This window comes from Pelophylax lessonae (genome assembly GCF_965119305.1).
Source record: "Pelophylax lessonae genome assembly, chromosome: 3".
NCBI classification, from domain to species: domain Eukaryota; kingdom Metazoa; phylum Chordata; class Amphibia; order Anura; family Ranidae; genus Pelophylax; species Pelophylax lessonae.
Window position 1 is genome coordinate 18,430,353 of NC_138770.1, and position 26,269 is coordinate 18,456,621.

Genomic DNA, 26,269 nt, shown 5'->3' on the forward strand with positions numbered 1-26,269 from the left:
GAGCCTTCCAGCCCCCTATTCCCTCAGAGTCCTGAAGCCTGACTACCCCCTCAAGGTTCTCAGAGTCCTTCAGATAAATTACCCTTTGAGAGGCCCCTAAAGTCTTCCAGCTTCACTAAACCCTCACATCCCCTCAGTTCCTCTACTTCCCTCAGAGCCCTCAGTATTTTCCTCCCTCTGACACCAATGATGGAACATATTCTTCATGGCAGGCTGGGGAATGTTTTCTTCCTCCTGACCAGCAATGTAAGGGGCTCCATACTCCTGACCCCTGCACTTGTTCATTGTGTTGGCTGCATATTGTAATGATTGCCCATTTGCTGCCTGTGTAGTGTAATAATTGCCCTTTGTAGGCCATGTATGGTCAGGATTAGAGATGGGCTGGGGCGTGGTCGAGTTTGCACGTGCCCGATCCCGCCAGGAAGCCGACACCGCAGTCTGCTAATCACAGGCAGTGAGACATTTACTGATCTGTGTAGCTACGGATCGGGAAATGTCTCACTGCCTGTGATTAGCGGAGTGAAGTGACGGCTTCCTGGCGCGATCGGGTATGTGTGAACTCGAACACGTCCGAGCCCATCTCTAGTCAGGATGGTCATTGTCTTGTCTATTTATTATCAGTGCTGTTTGTTTAGAGGAACATATTACTAGAATTTATCTCCAAAATGAAGAGAATGTTCCGGCCCCGAAAGTGTGAAATGTTCTGCCCCTGAAGGGGTTAATCTAGGTTTCCACACTATATATGTGTGTATCATCATCTGCTGGAGATAAAAGATGTCACATTGACTATGGAGGAAGAGGACGGACATGACGGGGGGGGGGGGGGTTACTGGGTGTAAATAGAAAATAAGATCTTATTACCTCATCTGCTGCCACTGTTCTAAAATTTTCTCGGACCCGTGAAAAAATCGGACCTCGTCACTTCCGGTGATAGGAGTCTCAAGTGCGCATGCGCACAAGACATTATCTTGGTTTGGTAAACTTATAACACATAGCGGGCAGCTGAATGAGAGGAGGCGGGGCTGAGGTGGGACGGAAGACACCGCCGCGTCATCTGCAGAGCTGAATAGAGGAGGCGGGACGGAGGTGCGGCCGTGTAATAAATGCAGGACTTTAGCGACTCCTTGTTTTATTATCTTTAGCAATTATCGTATTATTTATCCTTAGGATTTCATTACATTTACTATTTATATAATACAAAATAAGAAATACTAAATGTAATGAAATCCTAAGGATAAATAATACGATAATTACTAAAGATAATAAAACATAAGGAGTCGCTAAAGTCCTGCATATATTACACGGCCGCACCTCCGTCCCGCCTCCTCCGCCAGCTCTGCATAATCATATGTGTCCTCTGTCCTCCGTCGCACCTCAGCCCCGCCTCCTCTCAATCAGCTGTCCGCTCTCTATTATAATTTTGCCAAACCTCGAAAAAATGTCTTCTGCGCATGCGCACGGACGACTCCCATCCGCTGTTTTGTGATGCTCTATCACCGGAAGTGACGAGGTCCGATTTTTTCACGGGTCCGACAAAATTTTACAACACCACCTTCAGCAACGTCTCCTCTTTACTTCCTCCCGACTCACCTCTCACCCTGTCTGTACCTGACATCACTTCCTGTCTGTATTCCATAGAGACTTTCTGTCTGGGTAGACGTGAGATCACCACCTTGTGGAGCTCAGAGGATCTGCAGCCCTGAGAAACATCTTGCAGTGTGAACATAGCCTTGTGCTGTGTATGTATGTACTGTAAACTGATCAGCCATAACATTATGACCACTGACAATTGAATAATATAGATCAGGGCTTCCCAAAAATTTTTGGGCCGAGACCCACTTCTGAATACAGTTATTTTTCGGGACCCCCTTGCTTGTAATTGAATATTGTCGCTTTTTGTTTATAGCACAAAAAAAAAAAAAATCGCACAGGTGATCAAATATCACCAAAAGAAATCTCTATTTGTGGGAAAATAAGGACATAAATGTTATTTGGGTACAGCGTCACACGATCGCGCAATTGTCAGTTAAAGTAACAGTGGCGAATCTCAGAAAATGGTCTGGTCATTAACCTCCCTGGCGTATTCCCGAGTGTGGCTCGGGGTTAATTTTCAGTACCAAAAGCGGTAACCCCAAGCTACACTCGGGATTACCCACAATGTAATTCACCTTGCCTGGGCTCCCCCTCACTGTCTCTCCCCGCTCTGTGCATGGCCGATTGCCGGCACTTGCCTTCCGGTTCCCTCCCTGCGAGCATTGCGACGAAGGGGGGTTGAACTGGTGGCAAATTCAAAAGTGTAAATACACCAAATGAGATGATACAAAGCTGTGATCCTAACGGAATACACTGTATCATCCCATTTCACCACAAGATTTCACCTGGTGACTTTTCCAGTGCCCTGCCTGTGCTTTTCCAGTGCTTTGTGCCTGGAAAATAGAGAACGACCATGGCGTCCAAAAAGCGTTCTTTTTGCATAAAAGCACTTTTAGACGAACTGGAAAACAGCGACAGTGAAATGGAGTTACTTGAAGAACTGAACGATAGCAATTCGTGGGAAAATTCGTCATCAGGTACGGAAAGTGAGGACAGCGACGATTCTGATGTCTCTTTCTGGCACATCGATAGTGGAATTTGGGAAGTATATCAAATGATTCTTCAGAATTACCAATGGAGCGTTGTGCCAGAAAGAGACATTAGGATTGTCGCTTTCGTCACTTTCCGTACCTGATGACCAATTTTCCCACGAATCACTATTGCTCAGTTCTTCAAGTAACTCAGTTTCTCTGGCACTGTTTTCCAGTTCATCTAAAAGCGCTTTTACGCAAAAAGAATGCTTTTTGGACGCCATGGTCGTTCTCTATTTTACAGGCACAAAGAACTGGAAAAGCACAGGCAGGGCACTGGAAAAGTCACCAGGTGAAATCCTGTGGTGAAATGGCATCATACAGTGTAATCTGTTAGGATCACAGCTTTGTATCATCTCATTTGGTGTATTTACATTTTTGAATTTGCCGCCGGTTCCACCCCGCTGTGTCGCAACGCTCGCAGGGAAGGCAACCGGAAGACAGGTGCCGGCATCGGTCGAGCACACAGCAGGAATGCATTGGGGCTGGTTAGGGACATAAGGAGACTGAAGGCAAGACCAACATCCCTTAGTAAAATAGAAAAAAGGAGAACCCCCCCCCCCCCGGTGGGACTTTTAAGGTCTTCAATTAGAAGTATTGAATTCTGTATAAAAAATATAATTTTATTATAAAAACCACATAAATTTACATAAGAAAAATGGTACATATAACACATAGAGAATACGGGTGGCTAGCCCAAAAAAGACATCATCATATTATTATTATTATTATATAGGATTTATATAGCGCCAACAGTTTGCACAGCACTTTACAGTGTGGGGGAAGACAATACAGTTATAGGACAATTCAATACAGGAGGAATCAGACGTCCCTGCTCGTTAGAGCTTACAATCTAGAAGGGAGGGTCAAGTGAAACAAAAGACAGTAACCGAGGGGGATGGGCTGATGGATAAAATGGAGGTAGAGTTGTTAGGTGTGGGTAGGATAGGCTTCTCTGAAGAGGAGGGTTTTCAGAAATCGTCTAAAAGCTAATAGAGTACAATCATATGGTTACAGTTGAGACTGAGAGCAGGTACATAATAATAACCCATATAATAATACACCCAACGCGTTTCTGGATAAACTTTTCTGTCTTCAGGGGTGTTATGAAGTATATTTGTGATGTACACCGTACCTCTAAGAACATAGAGAAAAACACAGTTAACACAGAATGCATGTACAGTTAATGTATCCATGCTGCTGAAGCCACAGCATTTGAACTCATGTAATATACTGTTATTCACATGATAACGATGAGTCTAGATTTGTAGCCAAATAATTAAAAGAAAACATGGGCTGTCCAACCTCTGCAAAAGGAAAGAGAGGAAATTCATGATCCCAGTCCTCCCCACAGGAGAACAGGCGCCGTGGGAAACCAGCAAGACCAAACGGCGGAGCACAGACACAAAGGTGAGAAGTACTGCTTGACTTGGGTCAGGGTACTGTTATTAAAAAAAAGGGAGGGGAATGAATAAATAATGAGGAATGTAGTATCCACATATATATGCAAAAATAAAGCTAGCATTGTGTACATACATGTAAGCACATGTATAAATGAAGTACACATGCACCTATATGAATACAATGTACACATGCATATGCAAAGATATACCCTCCTGTGGGTAGTATCATAGGGCCCCTCAAAAAATAAAAGATATATTCACCCATAAGATACACTAAAAATGACAGCCATAATGGTAACGGGACAAAGTGGGGGAAAGGATAACCGTACTAGATATTATGTCAACACCATTTGTATTATGAAAAGCATGAGGCAATGGCAAATTATGCACAGCCCATATAGAATAGTAGAAATCCCAATAAATCTCAAAGGAGGAGGAGGGAAAAGAAAAAAAAGGGGAAACCAGAGCGTACTAAAATGGTCTGGTTCCACATTTCCAAAGTATATTCAATAATAATATACCAGAACCAATGGTAATTAGGATATATGGTAACAAAAAAGGTCCGCATAATAACAACATATAGAGCTCTAGCCCAGCATGTATTGAAAGACTGCTACAAGACGAAAGCATACCTATGGTGGGTATAATGTGTACCGATCTCACAGGCCGCACAGACAGCAACACGTCAGACACTCCAACCCGGAAGAAGGAAGTGTTGCCTATAGGGGAAACGCCGTAATTTAAATAGGGCGCCCTAGGATAATTGGTACGGGTGCCCTGGATGGCCATAATAGGCTCACTCACTGGTGGATAATAGGCGTAAAGGAGAGAGAAGTGGTGGCGGTGTTCCGTGAAAAAACCATACCCGTGAAAATTCCCTACCCTCGTCACTTCCGGTGCACCTACGTCATTGAACAGCTGAGCAGCTTACTAGTGCGCATGCTCGGAGCTCCGGAGGGTAGGGAATTTTCACGGGTAGTGTTTTGTAATGTTACACCGCATCAGCTGTTGCCGCTGCAACATGCAATCATCTCGGCTCATACCCCTGTCACTTCCCTGATCTCGGCTACTAAATGTAAAAGCGGCGGCGGGTCTATGAAAATATAAATCATGGAGCCGAGATCTCCGTCATTTATATTTTCATACACCCGCCACTTTTACATTTAGTAGCCGAGATCAGGGAAGTGACAGGGGTAGGAGCGGAGATGATTGCATGTTGCAGCAGAGATGATTTACTGTACCCGCGGAACAGCTGATGCGGTGTTACGTTAGAAAACCCTACCCCGTGAGAATTCCCTACCCTCCGGAGCTCTGAGCATGCGCAGTGGGAAGCGGCTCAGCTGTTCAATGGCGTATGTGAAGAGGAAGTGACGAGGGTAGGAAATTTTCACGGGTAGGGTTTTTTCACGGAACAGCGGCTTGAGAGTGACGCACGAATCATCACCGGAAATTACGTGCCGGGACCGGAAAGCGTCCATGCAACAAATTGGTCCCTGTGCGGATGGTGCGGAGCCCCACCAAGAGGCGGGACCGAGAGCCGCATCACTCGCATGCCAGCGCGGGGGGAGCCCAGAAAAGGCGGTGAAAGGGGAACCCACAATAACCCGCCGTGAACACAGGTCCAAAAAGGATGGATCAGGCTGAACCACAATAGAGTGTGGATGGCCTGTGTGCACTGGGTGAATCCTGCTGCGCCATATACACATGGGGATATGTCAGGAAAACATGAATGATGCAAGAGATAAAGATATATAAGTACATATATATAATGGGTTGGAAAGACTCCAGCACAACAAAGATATAGGCAAAACACCATAAAATAATATATACATTTGTACAAAACATGAATTGATCCGAATACAAGGGCAGCCTAAGAGAAAAAAATAGTGAAGAAATGGACAACAGTCAAATGAGTGATTACTGATTAAAGGTAAGTAAGAATAGAACGAAAGAGGTAGGATGGCATCATTCTAACAACGAGAGCAAGCAACTATATAAACATAGTAGGCTCACCCCCCCCCCCCCCCCATGTGAACAGCATTGGTAGATAGAAATGGATAGAACCAATTTAACCTTATTTGGACATAATTTAGTTTGTCCCAGCCCCCTGATGAATAACCCTCCAAAAAGGGTCTAAAGTTCATTGCCTCATTAGGTTCAGGAGGGGGGTTGCAAATTTAATTTTAGGGAATTTACCTGCATGTGCAGCTGTGACGTGTCGTCCCACCGGGAGGTCTGGATCGCACTCCTTCATGGTTAACACATGACGGTAGGCTCTTTTCCAGAATTCTTGTATTGTCTTACCTACATAGAAACTACCACACTCACAGGCCAATAGGTATTTCACACCCGATGTTTTGCAGTTGGCATAATGTTTATATTTAAAGAAGGACCCATTCGGAAGTAATATTTTTCTGTCAGTCCACATCGGAAGGTGCCAGGATATTTGCATAGGTCAGCACGTCTATCTTCTTTAAATTCACTGTGTACCAAGTAATCCCTGACTGATTTGGCCCTCCTATATGTAATTGCTGGTTTGTCTGTTACTAGAGGGCCAATCTGGCAGTGGCGTCTCCAGCTTTCATTTTTAGGGGGGGGCACATGGGGGGACAGGGACAAAAGTAGGGGGGCCAACTATAAAATGCGATTTTATATTATATATATATATATATATATATATATATATATATATATATATATATATATATACATACACTGTATATTTCAATAATAGAATGCACTCCAGAGGACTTGTTACAAATTCACCTTTGTTTAATTTGTGCAATATACAATACACTTGAGCGTCAACTTTTCAATCTAACTAGAGACTTTCATCAAGATGCTAAAAAGTCCCTTAGACATACTTCAGAGAAGGAAGCTGGAGAGTCCCTTTAACATGACCAATAGACAGAAATTTGCATTAGGAACAGGGCCGGTGCTCCCACTAGGCGAACAAGGCAGCTGTCTAGGGCGCACTGCCGCCTAGGGCTTAGCCATACCTCCCACTCCCAAGCATCCCTAAATCCCGGAATGCTCGCGGCGGTGCGGGCGGCTTGGTTCCACACACGGCAGCTGGTCTCTCTCCCCAGCTGTCTGTGTCAGTGCAGAGAGCGGCGAGCACTGAACCCGCCCCTCCCCCTCCCTGTGTGTTTCCTGTACACAGAGGAGGCGGGGAGCAGCTCACCACTCTCTGCAACAGCGCCGCTCTGATCTGAGGTCTGTGATGTTTATAACGAATACAAACTTGAAAGGGGGGTGTATGGAGATGGAGGGGTGTATGGAGATGGGGGGATGTATGTCATCTTCCTACTAGGGATGATCGAACTTTTCAAAAGTTCGGTTCGGCCAGAACATCCGAACTTCCCGAAAGTTCGGCCCGGATTTCAGAACCCCATTGAAATCAATGGGACCCAAACTTCGGTAAACAAAAAACACAATTTTTAAGCCCTAAAACCCAATAAATGCCCCTAAAAAGTGCCTAGGGATCTGGGTCATGCCCCAGGGACTATTAATCACACAAAAAAAAGTTCTTAAAAATTGTCATTTTTGATAGAGAGCCAATTATTGAAAAAATAAAAAAAAAAAATGTCTTTGTATTTAGTATCTGGGGGGGGGGGGGGTGTCTAAAAAGTGTACCTGTGAAGTTTCAGCTCTGTAGCATGTCCAGAACCATAAAAAAAATATTGTTTGTATTTTGTCACTTATAGAACAGGTTAGTGGCTTCTCTCTTTTCACACCTTGCCGGTTTAGTAGCAGGCGTTTTTTTGGGCATTTTTTGGGGTCTTTTCAGGCAGGCAAAACATCTGAACATGCGTATAGGGGGTATATATACACACCCATGTATGTATATATACACCTAGACATATATAGGTGTGATAGTAGCAGAAATATATGCTTGCGCTAATTAAATAATTTACACTAATATGGCTCCGCTCCTATAACACCTATATATGTCTAAGTGTAAAATACATATAAGGATGTGTGTATATATACCACTATACACAAGTTCAGATGTTTTGCCTGCCTCCAAAGAACCCAAAAAAATGCCCAAAAAAAACACCCAGGTGTGTTGTTGCAGGCATTTTTTGGGGGTTTTTGGAGGCAGGCAAAACATCTGAACTTGTGTATAGTGGTATATATACACACATAATTATATGTATTTTACACTTAGACATATATAGGTGTTATAGGAGCGGAGCCATATTAGTGTAAATGATTTCATTAGCGCAAGCATATATTTCTGCTACTGTCACACCTATATATGTCTAGGTGTATATATACATATAAGTATGTGTGTATATATACCCGTATACACAAGTTCAGATGTTTTGCCTGCCTCCAAAAACCCCCCAAAAATGCCTGCAACAACACACCTGGGCGTTTTTTTTTTTGGCGCTAGCGTTTTTTTGGGCATTTTTTTGGGTTCTTTGGAGGCAGGCAAAACATCTGAACTTCTGCATAGGGGTATATATACACACATACTTATATGTATATATACACCTAGACATATATAGGTGTGATAGTAGCAGAAATATATGCTTGCGCTAATGGAATCATTTACACTAATATGGCTCCGCTCCCATAACACTTATATATGTCTAAGTGTAAAATACATATAAGTATGTGTGTATATATACCACTATACACAAGTTCAGATGTTTTGCCTGCCTCCAAAAATCCCCAAAAAATGCCTGCAACAACACACCTGGGCGTTTTTTTTTTTGAGCTAGCGTTTTTTTGGGGCATTTGGGCAAATCATCTGAACTTGTGTATAGTGGTATATATACACACACACTTATATGTATTTTACACTTAGACATATATAAATGTGATAGGAGCGTAACCATATTGGTGTTAATTATTTCATTAGCGCAAGTAGTGTTTTCTGCTCCTTTCACACCTATATATGTCTATGTGTATATACATACATGGGTGTGTATATATACCCCCTATACACATGTTCAGATGTCATGCCTGACTCCAAACATGTTATCAAAAAATCCCTATAAACGCCTGCAGCCAAAAAGCAAGCTGACCGGTGAGAAGCCATACCAGTGCTCTGAATGTGACATAAGAGAAACAATGTTTTCTCTATTGCGGTCACCCTGCCATAGCAGTCAGAGTCAGTTCACCCTACACTACACTACGGTCACCCTGGCACTTAACACTTTCCCTACAGAAACTAATATTTGCATCTAACTAAAGTGTAAAGGAGCACTCTAACTACACTAGATATCCCTACACTAATAAATGCTAAATGACACTTTTGAAGCAAATTTAACAAAACTGCTTCCATTCTCTTCCATGTCCTTGTATTACAATGCTAGGAATTTGCCGGGGCTATCTTATATACTGGGGGGCGTATTCACTAATGATTGGTCTAGGGACCCCCTAGTCACTCCAATCACATTCCTAGCATTCTCCTGCCACCTCAATTGGCTTTTACTAATGGTTCTGGTCCAATCACGGGCTTTTAAAGCCCACTTCCTGACCCATTGCATTTTGGTCGGTTCTGGTTGCCGAATTCCGAACTTTTTCAGGAAAAAGTTCTAAATTCGGCCGAACCTCGAACAGCCAATGTTCGGGTCGAACCGATGGTCAACCCGAACCGTTCGATCATCCCTAATGGAGAGGATATGGATGCCGTACTGGAGGAAGGTGCAGAGGATTTCTCTCCCCCACATTGTCATTATAATGAAGAAGGACCTTCACACAACATGCTTGCTAACGTTGAAAAGCTCATTTCCTCTGTCTGCAAAATCCTTGACATTATACCAATGAGAAGAAGATTGGGATTCTGGCACTCCAAATGGTTTATGTCTCTACAAATAAGCAGATGCTTAGAGGGGGGGTGCGGACATTATTCTCCTGTATTAAACCACTTCCCGCCCAACGACCTCATATGACATCATGGACTTTGAGTGAAGATATCTGGATGATGGGTGGAGCTACAGGCATCATTCACATATCTTCTTATTCTGCCGGTGATTCCCTGCACCATAAAACCAATCATATGGGCTGTTCAGCCGCTTGATTGTTTTAACAGGCGCTGCCCTCCAGAAAGTAAAAAATATTGTTTTCCTTTTTAAAATTGTCGGTCATTTTTTGATTATAGCGCAAAAAATAAAAAAACACAGAGGTGATCAAATAACCCCCAAAAGAAAGCTCTATTTGTAGGAAAAAAAGGACATCGATTTTATTTGGGTACAGCTTTGCACGACCGCAAAATTTTCAATTAAAATAATGCAAAAAATGGCCTGGTCATGAAGGGGGGTAAATTTTCCGGGGCTGAAGTTGTTAACTGCCAATTGCGCGGTCGTGCAGCGCTGTACCCAAATAATATCAATGTCCTTTTTTTCCCCACAAATAGAGATTTCTTTTGGGGGTATTTAATCACCTCTGCGGTTTTTCATTTTTGCGCTATAAACAAAAAATGCTATAAAACATCCAATAAAAATGTAAAAAAAAATAATTTCTTCATCAATTTATGCCAATATGTATTCTGCTACATGTTTTTGTTTAAAATAAATCTCAATAAGCGTATTTTAATTGGTTTGCACAAAAAAATTCTTGTCTATAAACTATGGGATATATTTATGGAATTTTTATTTTTTTTACTAGTAATAGCGGCGATCGGTGACTTACAGCGGGACTTTATTGCGGCGGACAAAATCAGACACTAACTGACACTTTGTGGGAACCAGTGACACCAATACAGTGATCTGTGCTAAAAATATGCACTGTCACTGTACTAATGACACTGGCTGGGAAGGGGCAATCAAAGGGTTAAATGTGTGCCTAGCCAGTGTTTTTGTATTGGGGGAGGTGCTTTTACTAGGGGAAGGCATGGATCAGTGCCTCTGCTTTGCAGGAACACAGGATCTATGCCTTCCCTACTGACAGAACGGCAATCTGCCTTGTTTACATAGACGGATTGCCATTCTGCCTGTGTACCGAACGATCAGCGGGTGCCAGCGGACATCGCGTCTGCGGGACCTGCTGTGTAGAATCACAGTGGTAGTGAGCCACCGGCACGCTACCTGGAAGTGCAGGATCACGTTTGTATACATGGTTCTGAGCAGCACGGCTGCCCTGTAGCAATAAAACTGCTATCCGGAGGTTGGAAAGTGGTAAAGACTTTTTTCACACCCCCAAATTTTGAGTCCCCCAAATATACATTCCAGGCTCTGAATCTAGTAGGTGTTTAAAGCAAAGAAACAAAACAGAAAAAAAAAAACTGTGTGAGATCAGCCAGGAAGTAAATACAAAACTGTTAACCCCTGGCAAGGAAGGGGGGGGGGGTTGAACGTTTGATGGTAATAGGCAGTAATATATTTCCCCCCCTTGGTGAGAGTGGAGATGACCCATCTATAAGGATATACAGTACATACACACACAGCACACGGCCGTGTTCACACTAGGAGATGTTTTTCGGGGCTGCAGTTCCTCTGAGCTCCACAAGGTGGTGATCTCACTTCTACCCAGACAGGAAGTCTCTATGGAAAACAGGAAGTGATGTCAGGTACAGACAGGAAGTGATGCCAGATACAGACACAAGTTCCATGTGGCACAAAGGAAAGAGGAGACATTACTGGAAGTGGCAGTAGAGGAGGTAATAAGAACTTATTTTCTATTTATGTCCAGTAACCCCCCCCCCGTCATGTCCGTCCTCTTCCTTCATAGTCACTGTGACCTCTTTTGTCTCCAGCAGATGATGATACACAAATATATAGTGTGGAAAGCTAGATCAACCCCTTCAGGGTCGAAAAATTCTCTTCATTATGGAGATTTGTCACCTTTCCCACCAATCATCTTCTCACCTTAGCAGTCTCTTGTAACGAGGGATGAGATTCGGGTTCTCCTGAAATTTGCCCTTTCACACCCTTCCTCTGAAGATACAAATATCTCCATGCTTCACTACATTAACCATGTGTCTACCCCTCCTGTAGGCCCAGTATCGGCATGGTGGATGGAGTGGAGGGTGATCAGTTCTCAGATCTCTTCTCTGGTGAATGCATGCTGAAGAGATGAGCATTTCATCACTTCCAGGTTTAGTGCCATTGTTCCCAGTCACTGTGGTCAGGAATGAAGCTGGTTGATCCCGATCTGTACTTCATCAGCTTCACTGGGGTCCATAGGTGACTTTGGAGGTCTAATAGACCCCTAATGTCTCCTTAAAGAGGACCTGTCATTTATATTATGCTGTCACAAAGGGGGGTATTGGCCGCACACTAGAGTGAGAGCAATGATTCTGGGGCCGTTATTACCGGGTTTCTCTAAACGAATGACCTGTAGGAGCTTTTACAGCGTTGTCTTTGCACCATGTTGGGTAGTGAATTTAGTTACCATTTCATGGGGACACACAGTTTTAAGGGCTGACCTAATTGTGTGTGTGTGTGGGGAGCGCTTTTTTTTTACAAGTTTAAAATACAGATTTTATTGTGTGTGAAAATGTTATTTTGTTTAAAGCCCCTCTCTGGGGAAACAAAAAATGACCCAAACCCAAATGAGCATTTAACCCTCGTATAATGGGGGCAGCCCCACTTCAAGGGTTACATGGTCATTTTGGTGTAGGGAACCAGTAAAAACACTTTTACTTATCTGACCCCACAATACCGGCACTCTATCCTCTACTCCCCTACACTCTGGCAGTGGACTGTCCCTCCTCCTGTCCAATCACGGGCTTTGGGCTCTGCTTTGGTCTTGATGGTCTCAGAGAACCTGTGACCACTCTTTATAAAAAGATCCCCCTAATTAACCCAATCTACATGTTCCAATTCCCAACGGGGGAAACCCGCCTATAACCCCTTATATTCCCATCCTAATATTGTCCAACCAATGCAATCCAGATAATTCTTCATTATCCATCTACAGAGAAACCCGCATAGATCACATGACCACGCCAATGAGGATGGAGGAGGATCAGAGTCACATGACTGAGAGGTTATTAAGCCACACCCTGGAGATCATCTACCTGCTGATCGGAGAGGTGAGGAGGATTCTGTGAGGTCACATGACATTACTCTTATCTCTATTAATAAAACACAGACCTGACCGGAGAGGTGAGGAGGATTCTGGGAGGTCACATGACATCACTCTTATCTAGTCTGGTCAATAGACCATGTTCTTATTGTAGACATGTAGATGATGTCAGATGATTGATATCGGTTTATCTTTCTCCTGATCTGTAGGATTGTGTTGTAGTGAAGGAGTCTAGTGGAAAGTCAATCTCAGGGGGATGGAGCAGGACCCAGAGCCCCACCATGGTGCCTCCAACTCGTTCTCTGATGCCTGAGAGGAACAAAGAGCAGCAGATTCTGGAACTGACCACCATGATGGTCCATCTGCTGACAGGAGAGGTGAGCGGTGCTGGGAATTCTGGGACATTATCCAGTAATAGACAAGGGTTGTGTCTGGATGGTGACTGTATCATTGTGTGTGTCAGGTTCCTATAAGGTGTCTGGATGTCACTGTCTATTTCTCCATGGAGGAGTGGGAGTATTTAGAAGGACACAAGGATCTCTACAAGGATGTCATGATGGAGAATCAGCCGCCCCTCACATCACCGGGTAAGAGGAGACTTTATTGTAAAGGAGAGAGCAGTACGGAGGATCCACCTAGATCCCCCATCATCTGATAAACACATAGAAACAATGTATTCAGTCAGTGTGTGTGTTTCCTACAGATGGATACAGTAATGGGAACCCACCAGAGAGATGTCCCCGTCCTCTGTATTCCCGGGATTCCACACAGGAAGGTCACACCATCCCCCGCCATCATCAGGTAGAGGAGGAACAATCACTGATAGTATCATTAGGATCTGTACATTATCTGCATTGTTACCATTGATGTCATTTTTATTATATATTCAGAGTGGAAATCTGAGAGATTCTAAAGTTGAGGTTAAAGAAGAGATAAAAGAGGAGGATGATGAAGATGGGGAGATGGAGGAATCAGAGTTTCTAAAGGAACTCAAAGATCTGTACCAGGACACCACGGAGGAGTCACCAGAGAGATGTCCCCGTCCTCTGTATTCCCGGGATTCCACACAGGAAGGTCACACCATCCCTCAATGTTACAAGGTTGGTGGATTGGAGCATCTAGAAAATGGACTTCTGGAGAGGATGTTTTTTTTTTTTTTTTTAATAATATCACACTATTAAAGCTTATAACTTTCCGATGATATTCTCTCTCATTTTCTTGGTTTAGAGTGGAGATCCAATCGATATAGAATTTGAGGTTAAAGCAGAAGAAGAAGAAGAGAGGTATGTGAGGGATGATCAGCAGTCTATGGAGGAGGATGGAATAACGGGGACATTTATAGAGGAGGACACTCCTACAGAGATCAGCACAGGTGGGTCATTAGCACTAAATACATACATGACATAAATACATGTAATCCACCACTGATTACTGAATACCAATATGAGGAGTCCTGTTAAATATTTATTCCAAATTCATAATTCGGCACTTATTGGAATTATATTATATTCACAGCAAGCTTGCAAAATATATGTGATTTTATGATTAATCATAGTATTAAATATGTGTGAATGACCTTGATCCGGTGATTAACAATGGAGTTCTTCATCTGAGCTGAGACAGTAAAATGTCAGATAATTCTGGAGTATGTAGCTAGTTGGAAGATGACATATAAGGTATCTGCCAGGATAGTATGTCATGGAAGTCAAGTATAGGATCCATGTGTATACTAGGAATAGCATATATTAGTTTAAATAATGTTAGTTAAGGATTCGTGTAATTCCAGTCATAATTAATCGTATTTGTATGTATTTACTTAAAGTTATACAAGTCGTATAAGTTGGTTATATATGTTACTTATTGTGTAAGATAAATGATGGTTATTTAACATGACATCAGCCACATTAGACGTACAAGAATAGAGTGTTACATGTGGGCTTGTCAATCAAAGTAGTTCAAGACTAATCAGCTTTTTGGTCATATACATATTAGGAATTATGACTTTATGGGCTTAGTACCTCCTCTTGTATAGAATACTGACGTTAGCAGAAGTTATGATGCCATACAAGGCTTGGAGTATTGGAAGTTCATGACGTCTACATGTAAGATAAATTGTCAGGCGATTCGGACACTCAAGACACAGACTAGGACACACAGACACTCAGACTAGCGAAGATCACACACATTACTCCTGCTCTACACAAATCTATTGATAGTCCTTTTTTACAACCTAAGCAGGTGTTTTGCTCTCTGAAGCCTAGCAACGTCATTTCCTGCTTCAAAACTAGACATTTGACACTGAAGTAGGACACTGAGGATCACACATGTCTATATTGCCATGAATTCAGGCTGAACACATTTTTCCATGAATTATTGTTTTTATTCTTCATATTTTTACCTACACTGAACTGAACTGAACTGTCATACCTTTTACATTGTATTGTTGATGCCAAGTGTGTTTGAATAAAATCACACTTTGTTTTTAAAGTCAGTCTGGCTATCAATGCTACTCAAATTGAAACGCCTAAAGAGATTAAAATATAGAGATATATTCTATATTTTACAAGTCCTGACCCCTGCACTATATACTCTATGTTGTACATTACATACTCCTGACTTCTGCTCTCTCCCCTCTACCCACTGCTATATATACACATAATATGGATTCTCTTTGTTATGCCCTTTTCCTACCAGCTGGACATTTTATATCTGATGAAAAAATCAAATGAAAATAAATTTCTTCCCCCAAATCTGTAGACAATAAGTGGGAAATAATAATCCAATCTGTGCGATATCACTGCACCGTGTAACAATCAGACTTAAAAGGATAAGAAATGTGAGTCATGTGACACGTGTCATCAGTCAGGGCCAATATAAATGATAAAGTGCGAGTGCAGAAATTGCAGAGGAGAAAGGTGCTGGTGGTCACTTCCACTCACCTTACCATCTGACTCCTGTGTTACCAGCGAGTCCCACAGATCCCTTCCCCCTCTAGGGATATCACTCACTCCTCTCCTCCTTCCTCTTCCTCTATGGTATATATGGGGGGGGGGAGGGTAGAAAATGACACCCCTCTAGTGCTCTCCGTCTATCTGCTTTATTCAACATTAAAATCCAAGATGATAGAATTACAAAGCTGGGACTTGAGCAGTGCGGACTAAACAAGCTTCACAATGTGATCCTTCACTCAGATACCCCTTCCCTGGGATGTCCGAGATGGGACGTCCCTGCGCAGGCTCCGCCCATATTTTCTACCCCCCCCCCCCATATATACCGTGGAGGAGAGGAGGGAAATTATTTCCCACTTATTGTCTACAGATTTGGGGGAAGAAATTTATTTTGATTTTTTTATTTGTTTTTGTGTTTAGTGAAAGAAACTTTCTGAATGTGAGCTGCCATTGGGTGAATGTTTCTGTGAATATTTATACACCATTCTTTACACTACATGATTGTACCGATGTATTATTTATTTTATATCACATTTTATATCTGATGATCTGATTGGAGGACAGACTTTTACATGTTGATAATAATGTGATAACTTCCTCCAACTTTGGAACCTTAAACAGAATGTAATAATGAGGGAGGAGTCAGTAACCCAATGATGTTGGTCTTCAGGATCAGTCCGGTCTTCATCTTGGTTGTTCTCCCCCCATCCTCACTCTCTGACCTTTGGTGGGACTCAGCCCCGCTGTTATTCATGACTAAATCATGGACTAAATAAGGAAGTGCAGGACTTCTTGTGTTGGGAAGATGGCAATGAGTGATAGAGGGGGGAGGGGACACTCGTCCTATAATCCCCTCATCACTGTCACTCCTATAAAATACAATTCTCATTGTTTCCTCACTCTCTGACTAAGGTCCATGAATAAAGAAATGAACTGGTAGGAGATCAGAGGACCCATTTTCTAGTTACCTTGAGGAGGAATTGTAAGATCCTCAGAGACAAAGCTGCCTGATGTGGGCGGAGTCCTGGTTTAGGGGAACCAATCTGCTAATATCTAGTAATAATCTTTGTATTTCTATTTTAGTAGATGGACGGGAGATGAGGAAAACCTCTGAGGATTGTCTCACTTTGTCTCCAGACTGTAAAGTAGAAGATGAGGACATCACACAGTATAGTCCAGGAGAAAACCCGGCTACCTCAAATGTCCATCCGGCACCACACAGTGTAGATGGACCATCGTATTCCTCTTATCCTGAGGAACCTCAGACTGTGAGGGACGGTGCCGGACCATCGTATTCCTCTTATCATGAGGAACCTCAGACTGTGAGGGACGGTGCCGTCCTTCCAACAGATAAGAGGTTCTCCTGTTCTGAGTGCGGGAAGAGTTTCCGTTTGAAAGGCAATCTTAATATGCATAAAAGATCTCACACTGGTGAGAAGCCGTATTCCTGTCCTGAGTGCGGAAAATGTTTTTCACAGAAATCCGCTCTTTCCACACATCAGAGATTGCACACAGGTGAGAAGCCGTTTTCCTGTCCTGAGTGCGGGAAATGTTTTTCAAGCAAGTCCCAATTTTACAGACATCAGAGATTTCACACAGGTGAGAAGCCGTATTCCTGTCCTGAGTGCGGGAAATGTTTTGCAGAGATCTCCTCTCTTTCTACACATCAGAGATCGCACACTGGTGAGAAGCCGTATTCCTGTCCTGAGTGCGGGAAATGTTTTGCACAGAAGTCCTATGTTTCCACACATCAGAGATCGCACACTGGTGAGAAGCCATATTCCTGTCCTGAGTGCGGGAAATGTTTTGCACAGAAGTCCTATCTTTCCACACATCAGAGATCGCACACGGGTGAGAAGCCGTATTCCTGTCCTGAGTGCGGGAAATGTTTTGCACAGAAGTCCTATCTATTCACACATCAGAGATCGCACACTGGTGAGAAGCCGTATTCTTGTCCTGAGTGCGGAAAATGTTTTGCACAGAAGTCCTATCTTTCCACACATCAGAGATTGCACACTGGTGAGAAGCCGTATTCCTGTCCTGAGTGCAGGAAATGTTTTGCAGAGATGTCCGCTCTTTCTACACATCAGAGATCGCATACTGGTGAGAATCCGTATTCCTGTCCTGAGTGCGGGAAATGTTTTTCATGCAAGTCTGCTCTTTCCACGCATCAGAGATCGCACACTGGTGAGAAGCCGTATTCCTGTCCTGAGTGTGGGAAATGTTTTTCAGTCAAGTCCTATCTTTCCACACATCAGAGATTGCACACCGGTGAGAAGCCGTATTCCTGTCCTGAGTGCTGGAAATGTTTTACACAGAAGGGCAATCTTTCCACACATCAGAAATCTCACAAGGGGGAAAAGCCGTATTCTTGTCCTGAGTGAGGAAAATGTTCCTCACTGAAGTTCTGTCTTCCTGTACATCAGGAGTCCCACACAACCCTGGAGGTGTATTAGTGCCTTGAGTATGGGAAATGTCTTCTATATGAATGTTGGTGGACATGTGGGGAAGAAGCACACCCTGATATACACCTCAGATATACTCCATGGCTGATCTTCATCATGTAAGAAACACTTCATAAGGAGATCAGAGATCACCAGAGACATGGATGAAGTGTTGTCCTGTGTTGGCCATTGATAGCAGGAGAAAAATAAAAATGGAGTCCTTACCTTTCATTGGCTACATTTTGTGCGGGAAGATTTCACAAACACTTACAGATCTGGTTGTTATAAATGTGTTGATGAAATGTGACCCGCATTCCCCCAGTCATGGTGAATTGGGATTTCCTATAATGGTCAGTTCCATCTAGTGGCCATAATGTGCTTTCCTGACAGAGGTCCATGGCAGCATACTTTTGGGTAGCCCCGTCCTAGTTCCTCCCCCATAAGACCCCACCCCATAAATGTTCAGGATAAGCCAATGGCTGCGTTCCTTTTTTGTCCTCCTCACTTATAGGACCATTTTTGTATGAAGTGATGGAGACAAGGGCCTCTTCCCCACAATTGTGGCCTGTGCTTGTGGGGGTCTGCAGGCAGGGGACTTGTCGTAATCTGAAAGACCCTTTTACCAAGGGGGCCCCCAGATCCCACCCCCCATGTAAATAAATATCTGGAACATATTGCCTGTACCTATTCACCAAAAAAGTATCAAAAAGTAATAAAAACACACAATTCTTAAAAAATCCTTTATTAAAAAATAACTACTGCAGGTTCCTCCTCCATTTGACATTTCTTACATAGGTAAGGGGCGGTAAGTATATCTAAGAGATATACTTACCCTACAGGTAGGCTGAAACCTACATTATTAAAGATAAGAGTACACTAACTATGAGTCATAAACAAGATGGGCTTTGATCATATACCTAGGTGACCCCTATAGAGAGAGACACCCACATATTATGGGAGTATAAACTCCATCTGGTGTATACCAACCTGCTATCCTCATAAAGTGATTATCCTTCCTCCTTTCTGTATAAATAGATATAGAATAGAGAATGTAATTACTCCTCACACTACTACACATATATATTTTATCTTGTACCTAGGATCATCAGGACCGATACCTATATATACAACACATTTTGGTCCAATTTTCCCCCCTGTGTCCGCCCCAGGTTGGGTTAATTTGTTGGAGGTTGGAAGGAAGGCCGTGTGCTATTAAGCCATGTTTGTATTTATTATGATGTAAATAAATACAGATTATGTTCTATGCGTATGAAACACTAATATTGAGTCTGTTAATTTTAAGAGAAAACATTCTGTACATCTTCATGGTCCTGATGGTTGTGTGAAACGCGTAGACCAGTGAAGAGAGGAAATATCTATACCTACACGAACCTTATGATATATAGCAACTTATCCTTATATATGTATGATGTACATGAGTGAAATTAGTAGGAGACATTGATCTCCTGTGTACGAGCTGAGCTCAGTTCAGGGCCAGTTTTGTCATTTTATTGAGATCTGGTTTTAGATAAATCAATAAATGTTATTTTAGGATAAATCCATGTAGTGGTTATCTGTCTCATGCTGTGCCCTTAAAGTCCACACATATGACAGTGGTTCCTTGTGATCATCTGTAGTTTCGCATTTTTTTTGGATAAGAGAAGGGATTTAGTAGGATACTCCAAATAACTATTCACAGGTGAGGACAACTCTCTCAATAGAACTGTAATGCAGATCATCTGCAGGACCATATAGCACCTATATGGGATGAACAAGTCCCTTTGTAGGTGAAGGAACTCAGTGAACCTTGCCTCTTCAAGACACTAGCCAGTGTGTCCTTTAGCTTGCACCCAGTAACTGACTTCTAACACCCAGAGGAGCATCTAACAGCACAAGTCCCAAGGATCCCCTGCGGGGGGGGGGGGGGCGGGCACTATACTCGCAAGGCTCTTGGAGCACACATACACCAGTCTTCCTCAGTAGTACCAGACAGGATCCGCAGGCATCCTCCCTCAGTCAGCCCTCGTAAGGACCAATGGGTTACAACTTCAATGTTTTAGGCCCTCAGGTCGCCCACCCAAGGCCGCATGGCAGCCTCTGCAAGGGAGAGGCAGCAGCCCCCTCCCCACCTAGACCTCTCTCCCTAGAGGTAGACTGGACTGGACTACGAGCCCATGTGTTCTTCAGATATAAATACAGGTACCCAGCATGCCTTGGAGCACATCCCCTTCTAATTGGCCAGGGCTGTACAGACATCCATGCTCTCATCTGCCAGGCTTCCATCCACTGTCCAATATACTCCATGGCTATTGGATCAGTATGAATCATCAAGACAGCATGAGCTGTGTCCCTGTTAGGTAGAGAAACCAAAAACTATATCCCCTCATTCTAGCACCTACCTAGGAGGGCTCTACATCTGTATGGCAGGGTCTGTTTGATTATTCACCTGCTGGAATGGTGCTCTGATGTGAGAAGCTGCAGTGTTAGTATTCCTTTAGCAGTAACTAACTCCTTACGGGTTTTTCTCACCCAGCAAACAGAAACAACTGTTACACTGTCTTTTTTGACAGCTTAGGAGACTTTAGCAGCCGTAGTTTGAATTGCGATTTAAAAAAAAAAAAAAATTACTACATAGCTAGAGTAGCAATTATATATGTTATAATATCCTTATTTTTTTTCAAACAATATGGAGTTTTCCTTTGCACCGTGTCTGTTTATCATGGATTTATTTCCTACTGTGACAGGTCCTTGTGCTGCTGCAGCCTAATCCCTCTATGCTGTGGCTGTTCTATGCAGGTTATAGCTGAAGGGGGGCAGCGTCTTCCTTACTCATACTGTTCCTGGATTGTCAGCCCTTCTGCAGGCCTCATAAATCTGGTGTATGGGAAGCTGACTAATGGACACTATCTATTAAGCCTCTCCAGATCTGCATGTATTATGCACACCGTAGACTGGGCCTTTGGTGCTTGACAGGCAAAACCCTGTATAAATTTCCTACTTTGTTCAGACATCCAGGGAGGAAGATTACCTCTACCAACAGGTTGCCACAGGTAGTCAAGACACTCTAAAGGAGTCTGTTACAACTCTCCCTGTGCAAGGAGTCTCAACTCTGACCATGGCAAGCTTTTCCCTTGCAGGACCAGTCACCTGACCAATTTAACCCTCTTCAAACAATTCCTAATAGGAATATGAGGATGGTCTATAAGCAGGTTTTTGTACCGCCCTTCCTGCAGAGATAACTGCAATGCAAGTATTTTTAGCACTTCCAAAGGAGTGCATTGCCTTTTTCCCTATGATGTTTAATCTAGAAGCTCATGCTAGAAGAGTGGTGCAAATTGAACAGAAGGACAGAGCAGCAGAATGTCTTAGTGGTCATCACCTTGCAGCACTGGGTTGTTCAGTTCAAACCCCAACCACAACACTTCTACCTGTACTGCAGGATGTCAGATTAGGCACTTGTGAAGAGGAAGAGGTTTTCCAGCATACTGAGTCACCTATTTGGTTGACGTGGCCTTCATGAGCTTAGCCATATACTTTGTACATGGAGTTGCCATTGGGGGATGCTGTGTTCTTCAGTGGTATACTCATTAATGATGATTAGGTGGGTTCTTGGGGGGTTTAGGGTCTTCTGGTGGTAACTTTATGTATTGGACTTTTCCCGAAGGGGTATATCTGTCTGCAGTTGTAGTCTGTGAACCTGCCTTAACCCTTGCCTCTCTTCCAATGCATTGAAAGTTGGGGTGAAGAATATTTATTCTATCCTAAAGAATAATTCTACAAGTTGGACAATCTTGTCTGCTTCATTTGATAGCAATGAGCTGCATTTAGTCCGGCCTCCTGCTTTAGAGTAAATGTCTGCCGAATGAAAGAAAACTGCAGTTCTAGAGTCAGTGTTTTTTTTTTTTTTATTAAAAGTTTTATTAGTTTTTCATAGAATAACAAACAAGCATTACAGGTTCAGCAAACAATTAACAGGTGCATGGCCATACAATGATAAAGATTTTGTGTTCAAGGGAGCAAATATAAACCAAAACGGGAACACTCGGGCATCCCTTGCCTGAAACTTGCATCATCAAACGTAATTAGGTAAGAGCCTGATCATGCCTGGTTCTGCCCCCTGAAGAGACGCACTTTAACACACCACGATAAAAAACAACAGGTGTACAGTAGGCAGGTGGAAAGATAGAGGAAAAGGGAAGAGGGGCCAGGGCGAGGCTGCCGGGACAGAACCTCAAAGAATTGCCAAAAGGCACAATATAATCAGCCGGGTTCTTACAGATAGGCGTCAGTGCCAGAAAAATATACCCATGGTCTCCACAGAGTCCTAGTGGTTTCTTCAGTATTTTTAATGGTGGTGGTCAGATGCTCCATTTGTTGGATTTTATTAATTTTAGAAATACACAGGGAACGCATGGGAGGTTGAGTCTGCCGCCACATAGCAGGAATACAAGCTTTTGCAGCATTGAGAAGCTGAATAGTCAAAGATTTTTTATACTTCTGCACCGAGCACCTCATCAAATGCAATAAACAAAGCGCAGGGTCATCTCTCACCTCGACCGAAGTCAGCTGCCTGACGGCGACGCGACTTTGTCCCAAAAGCCCCTAAGTAGGGGACAAGCCCAAAAGATGTGTATCATCGTTCCCCCCTCGGCGCCGCATCTCCAGCAACAATCCGGGGCCCCGGCATCCATCTTGTCAGGATCTTATATCCCACTTCCTGGTATTTATTCGCCATGGAGGCCTTGTGATTCAGTCTCAATATCTTATCAGCCTGTGTAGGGGAAAACGAGATACCCAAGTCACGCTCCCATTGACGGAAGAAGGGCAAATAAAGACCCTCCATCGTGTCAGAGAGAAGAGTGTACATAAAAGACAGGGAGTGTCTAGAAGGGTCACCCCTCTTGCACACGGTTTTGAACAGCATCAATGGCCGAGGGGCGAACCCCGGCCGGTGGAGAGAAAGGAGGAAGTGGCGAATCTGATTCACACTGAGGGGGTCGAGGGTATCCAGAGACCAGCGAGAGATCTCAATGGGAGATGGGACGTCGCCTCCAGGTCAGACATCCCTGAAGCGCATCCTACCAGACCGAGCTAAACTCCGCACACCGGCACTCGTACGGCCCGGGGGGAACTTGGGGTTGTCCAAGATAGGCAATAAGGGGGAGGGTGAGGGGGCCACCCTTGGGTATGGCCCTACCATTCTGGGCTCACGAAGAGTAGTACCAATAACCGGGTGACTCACCCATTGCTTGGCCTCTGCGTGACAGTGTCAATCAAGGATCCGCACCAGATGGGATGCCCTAAATTACCGTAGGGGGTCCGGCAACCCCACCCCCTTGATCTTAGGAAGAGAGAGTGTCGAAAGCTTGATTCTGGGAGACCTAGAGGCCCACACAAAAGATCCAAATGCTTCCCTGACCTGCTTGAAGAAAGAGAGAGGAATTCCGATCGGAAGAGCCTGGATTACATAAAGTAAACGAGGCAGGACATTCATCTTGAGCGCATTACATCGACCAAACTAGGAGAGTGTCAATGACTGCCAAGCATGAAGGTCTGCCTTAATTACCCCTAGCAATGGTGGGAAATTGAACCGGAAGAGGTCGAGGGAATCTGCTGTAACATGCACCCCTAGATATATAAGGGAGCTAGACACCCACTGTAGAGGAAAGGAAGTCCGTAACGTACCTACGGCCGCATCTGGGACTGAGATGTTGAGAGCCGCAGACTTTGCAAGGTTGATTTTGTAGTTAAAGAGGCGACCATAATGGTCCAGGGCCTGGAGTATGGCAGGCAATGACGAGGTCGGATTGGAAATGAAGAAGATTAGATCATCCGCATAGGTGGCAACTTTATGATGACTCCCGCCTCTCTGCAGCCCCGTTATGTTCTGATTATCATGGATCGAACACAAAAAAGGCTCCAATGTGAGGACAAAGATGAGGGCTGACAACGGACACCCCTGTCGAGTGCCGTTGGAAATAGGGAAAAAATCGGACCGCCAGTCGTTAACCCTCACCGCGGAGGACGGAGAAGAATATAGGGCCAGAATCCAAGGAATCATCTGAGGTCCAAGACCAATATGCGACAGGGTGGCCCGGATAAAGTCCCAGGCCACCCTGTCGAAAGCCTTCTCCGCATCTGTGGACAATAGCACCAGTGGCAGGCGGGAGGTCTAGGCGGCAGGGATTAAATCCATCACCCGTGTCGTATTTTCTCTAGCCTCCCGGGATGGCTAGAGACAATACGACCTGATCGTAGTGGACTAATTGGGGGATAAGGGGCAGGAGTCGATTGGCCAGCACCTTGGCAAAGAGTTTAAGATCAGTATTAAGGAGGGCAATAGGACGATAACTCTCGCAAGCCATTGGGTCCTTGCCATCCTTATAAATGAGAGTGATATATGCCCTCAGGTTGTCCGGGGGCATTGCAGTACCGTCGTGGAGCGCATTGAAAAAGAAGAGTACGGGTTGGCCAAGACGGGCAGCAAATGTCTTATAATAGGGCAGAGTAAGCCCGTCTGGGCCAGGAGCCTTATGAGGCTTCGCCTGAGCCAACACCGCCGCCAATTCCACCTTCGTAATTTCACCCTCAAGGGCAAGGCTCTGTGCCTGCGTAAGGGAGGGCTTACCAGAAGACCGGATGTATTCCTCCACCCCACCTTGACCATCTGATTCAAGGGATGGTGAATTGGGAGAGGGAAGATTGTATAGGGCCCGGTAATACGAATAAAATTCCCCTGCAATAGTGGATGAAGAATGGACCTTCTGACCACCTGATGTTTAAATTTGTGAGATGAAGGTGCACTTTCTCGGACCCCAAAGGGCACGAGCCAGCATTGTCCCCGGCCTGTCTGAGAATTCATAGAAATGTCATCTGGCCCAAGCCATGCCCCCCATCACTTTCTGGAAGAGTATGTTGTTCAATTCCTCCCTAGCTCAAGTCAGGGGGGCAGATGTTTGGACGCAAGGGAATGCTTGTGTTTCATACTGAGCTCCTTAATACAGGTGAGCAAGGCCTCAATCACCCCCTCCCTCTCCCGTCGCGATCCGGCTCTAAATAGAGCCCCCCGTATCACACATTTGTGAGCCCCCCAAACAATCGGGGGTGAAAGAGATATGTCTGAATTTTCGGTAAAATAGTTAGATAGAACCTCGTCCAGTTCATTCCGTATATCAGGGAGCTGCAGGAATGACTCATTAAGACACCAAGTGAGCAGCCTACCCGGTCTAGAGTCTCAGTTGATCAGGATGTGTATGGGAACATGATCTGAAAAGGAGAAGGATCCAATTTAGGCGGAGGTGACCAAGGGGAGATCATTTTGGGGGAACAGGAAGAAGTCGATCCTTGTGTAAACATTATGCATCGCAGAATAATAGGTGTAGTCTCGCTCACCTGGGTCCATCACGCGCCAGGTGTCCACAAGGTCGAGGAGGGAAAGTTCCTTTTTCAGCTTGCTTAATAACGCATATGCCAGGTGAGAGGACCTACGGGAAGTATCAAGGGGTGGTTCAGGGGCAAAGTTAAAGTCCCCGCCCATGACAAGGAATCCCTCACGAAAGCCCAGCACAGCTGGAGTCAAACGCTGCAAAAAAGACAAGTGGTCAGTATTAGGCAAGTACACATTTAACAAAGTGACGGTCAATTGGCCCACCTTCCCCTTCACCAAAAGATATCTGACGCGGGGGTCAGCCTGCGCAGCTATGAAAGACCAGGGTATACATTTAGAAATGACTATACTCACCCCTTTCGATTTTGAAATTGGAGAAGGGGCATGATACACCCAGGGGAAATCCCGATTATAGAGCCTGGGAATAGAGTCTAAGCGAAAATAGGTCTCCTGGAGAAACGCAAAGTGAGAGCGGCTGCGG

General features: G+C 44.1%; 1 protein-coding gene across 1 annotated transcript in view; it reads left to right on the forward strand.

Annotated features, from left to right (window-relative positions):
* Positions 1-26,269, forward strand: part of LOC309550239 (uncharacterized protein) — a gene marked incomplete at both ends in the record, with an annotated part of 1,760,330 nt that overhangs the window by 405,477 nt on the left and 1,328,584 nt on the right. The window contains 2 exon segments of the mRNA XM_082250650.1: positions 17,537-17,963; positions 18,132-18,302. Coding sequence (XP_082106776.1) covers positions 17,537-17,963; positions 18,132-18,302 — 598 coding nt within the window.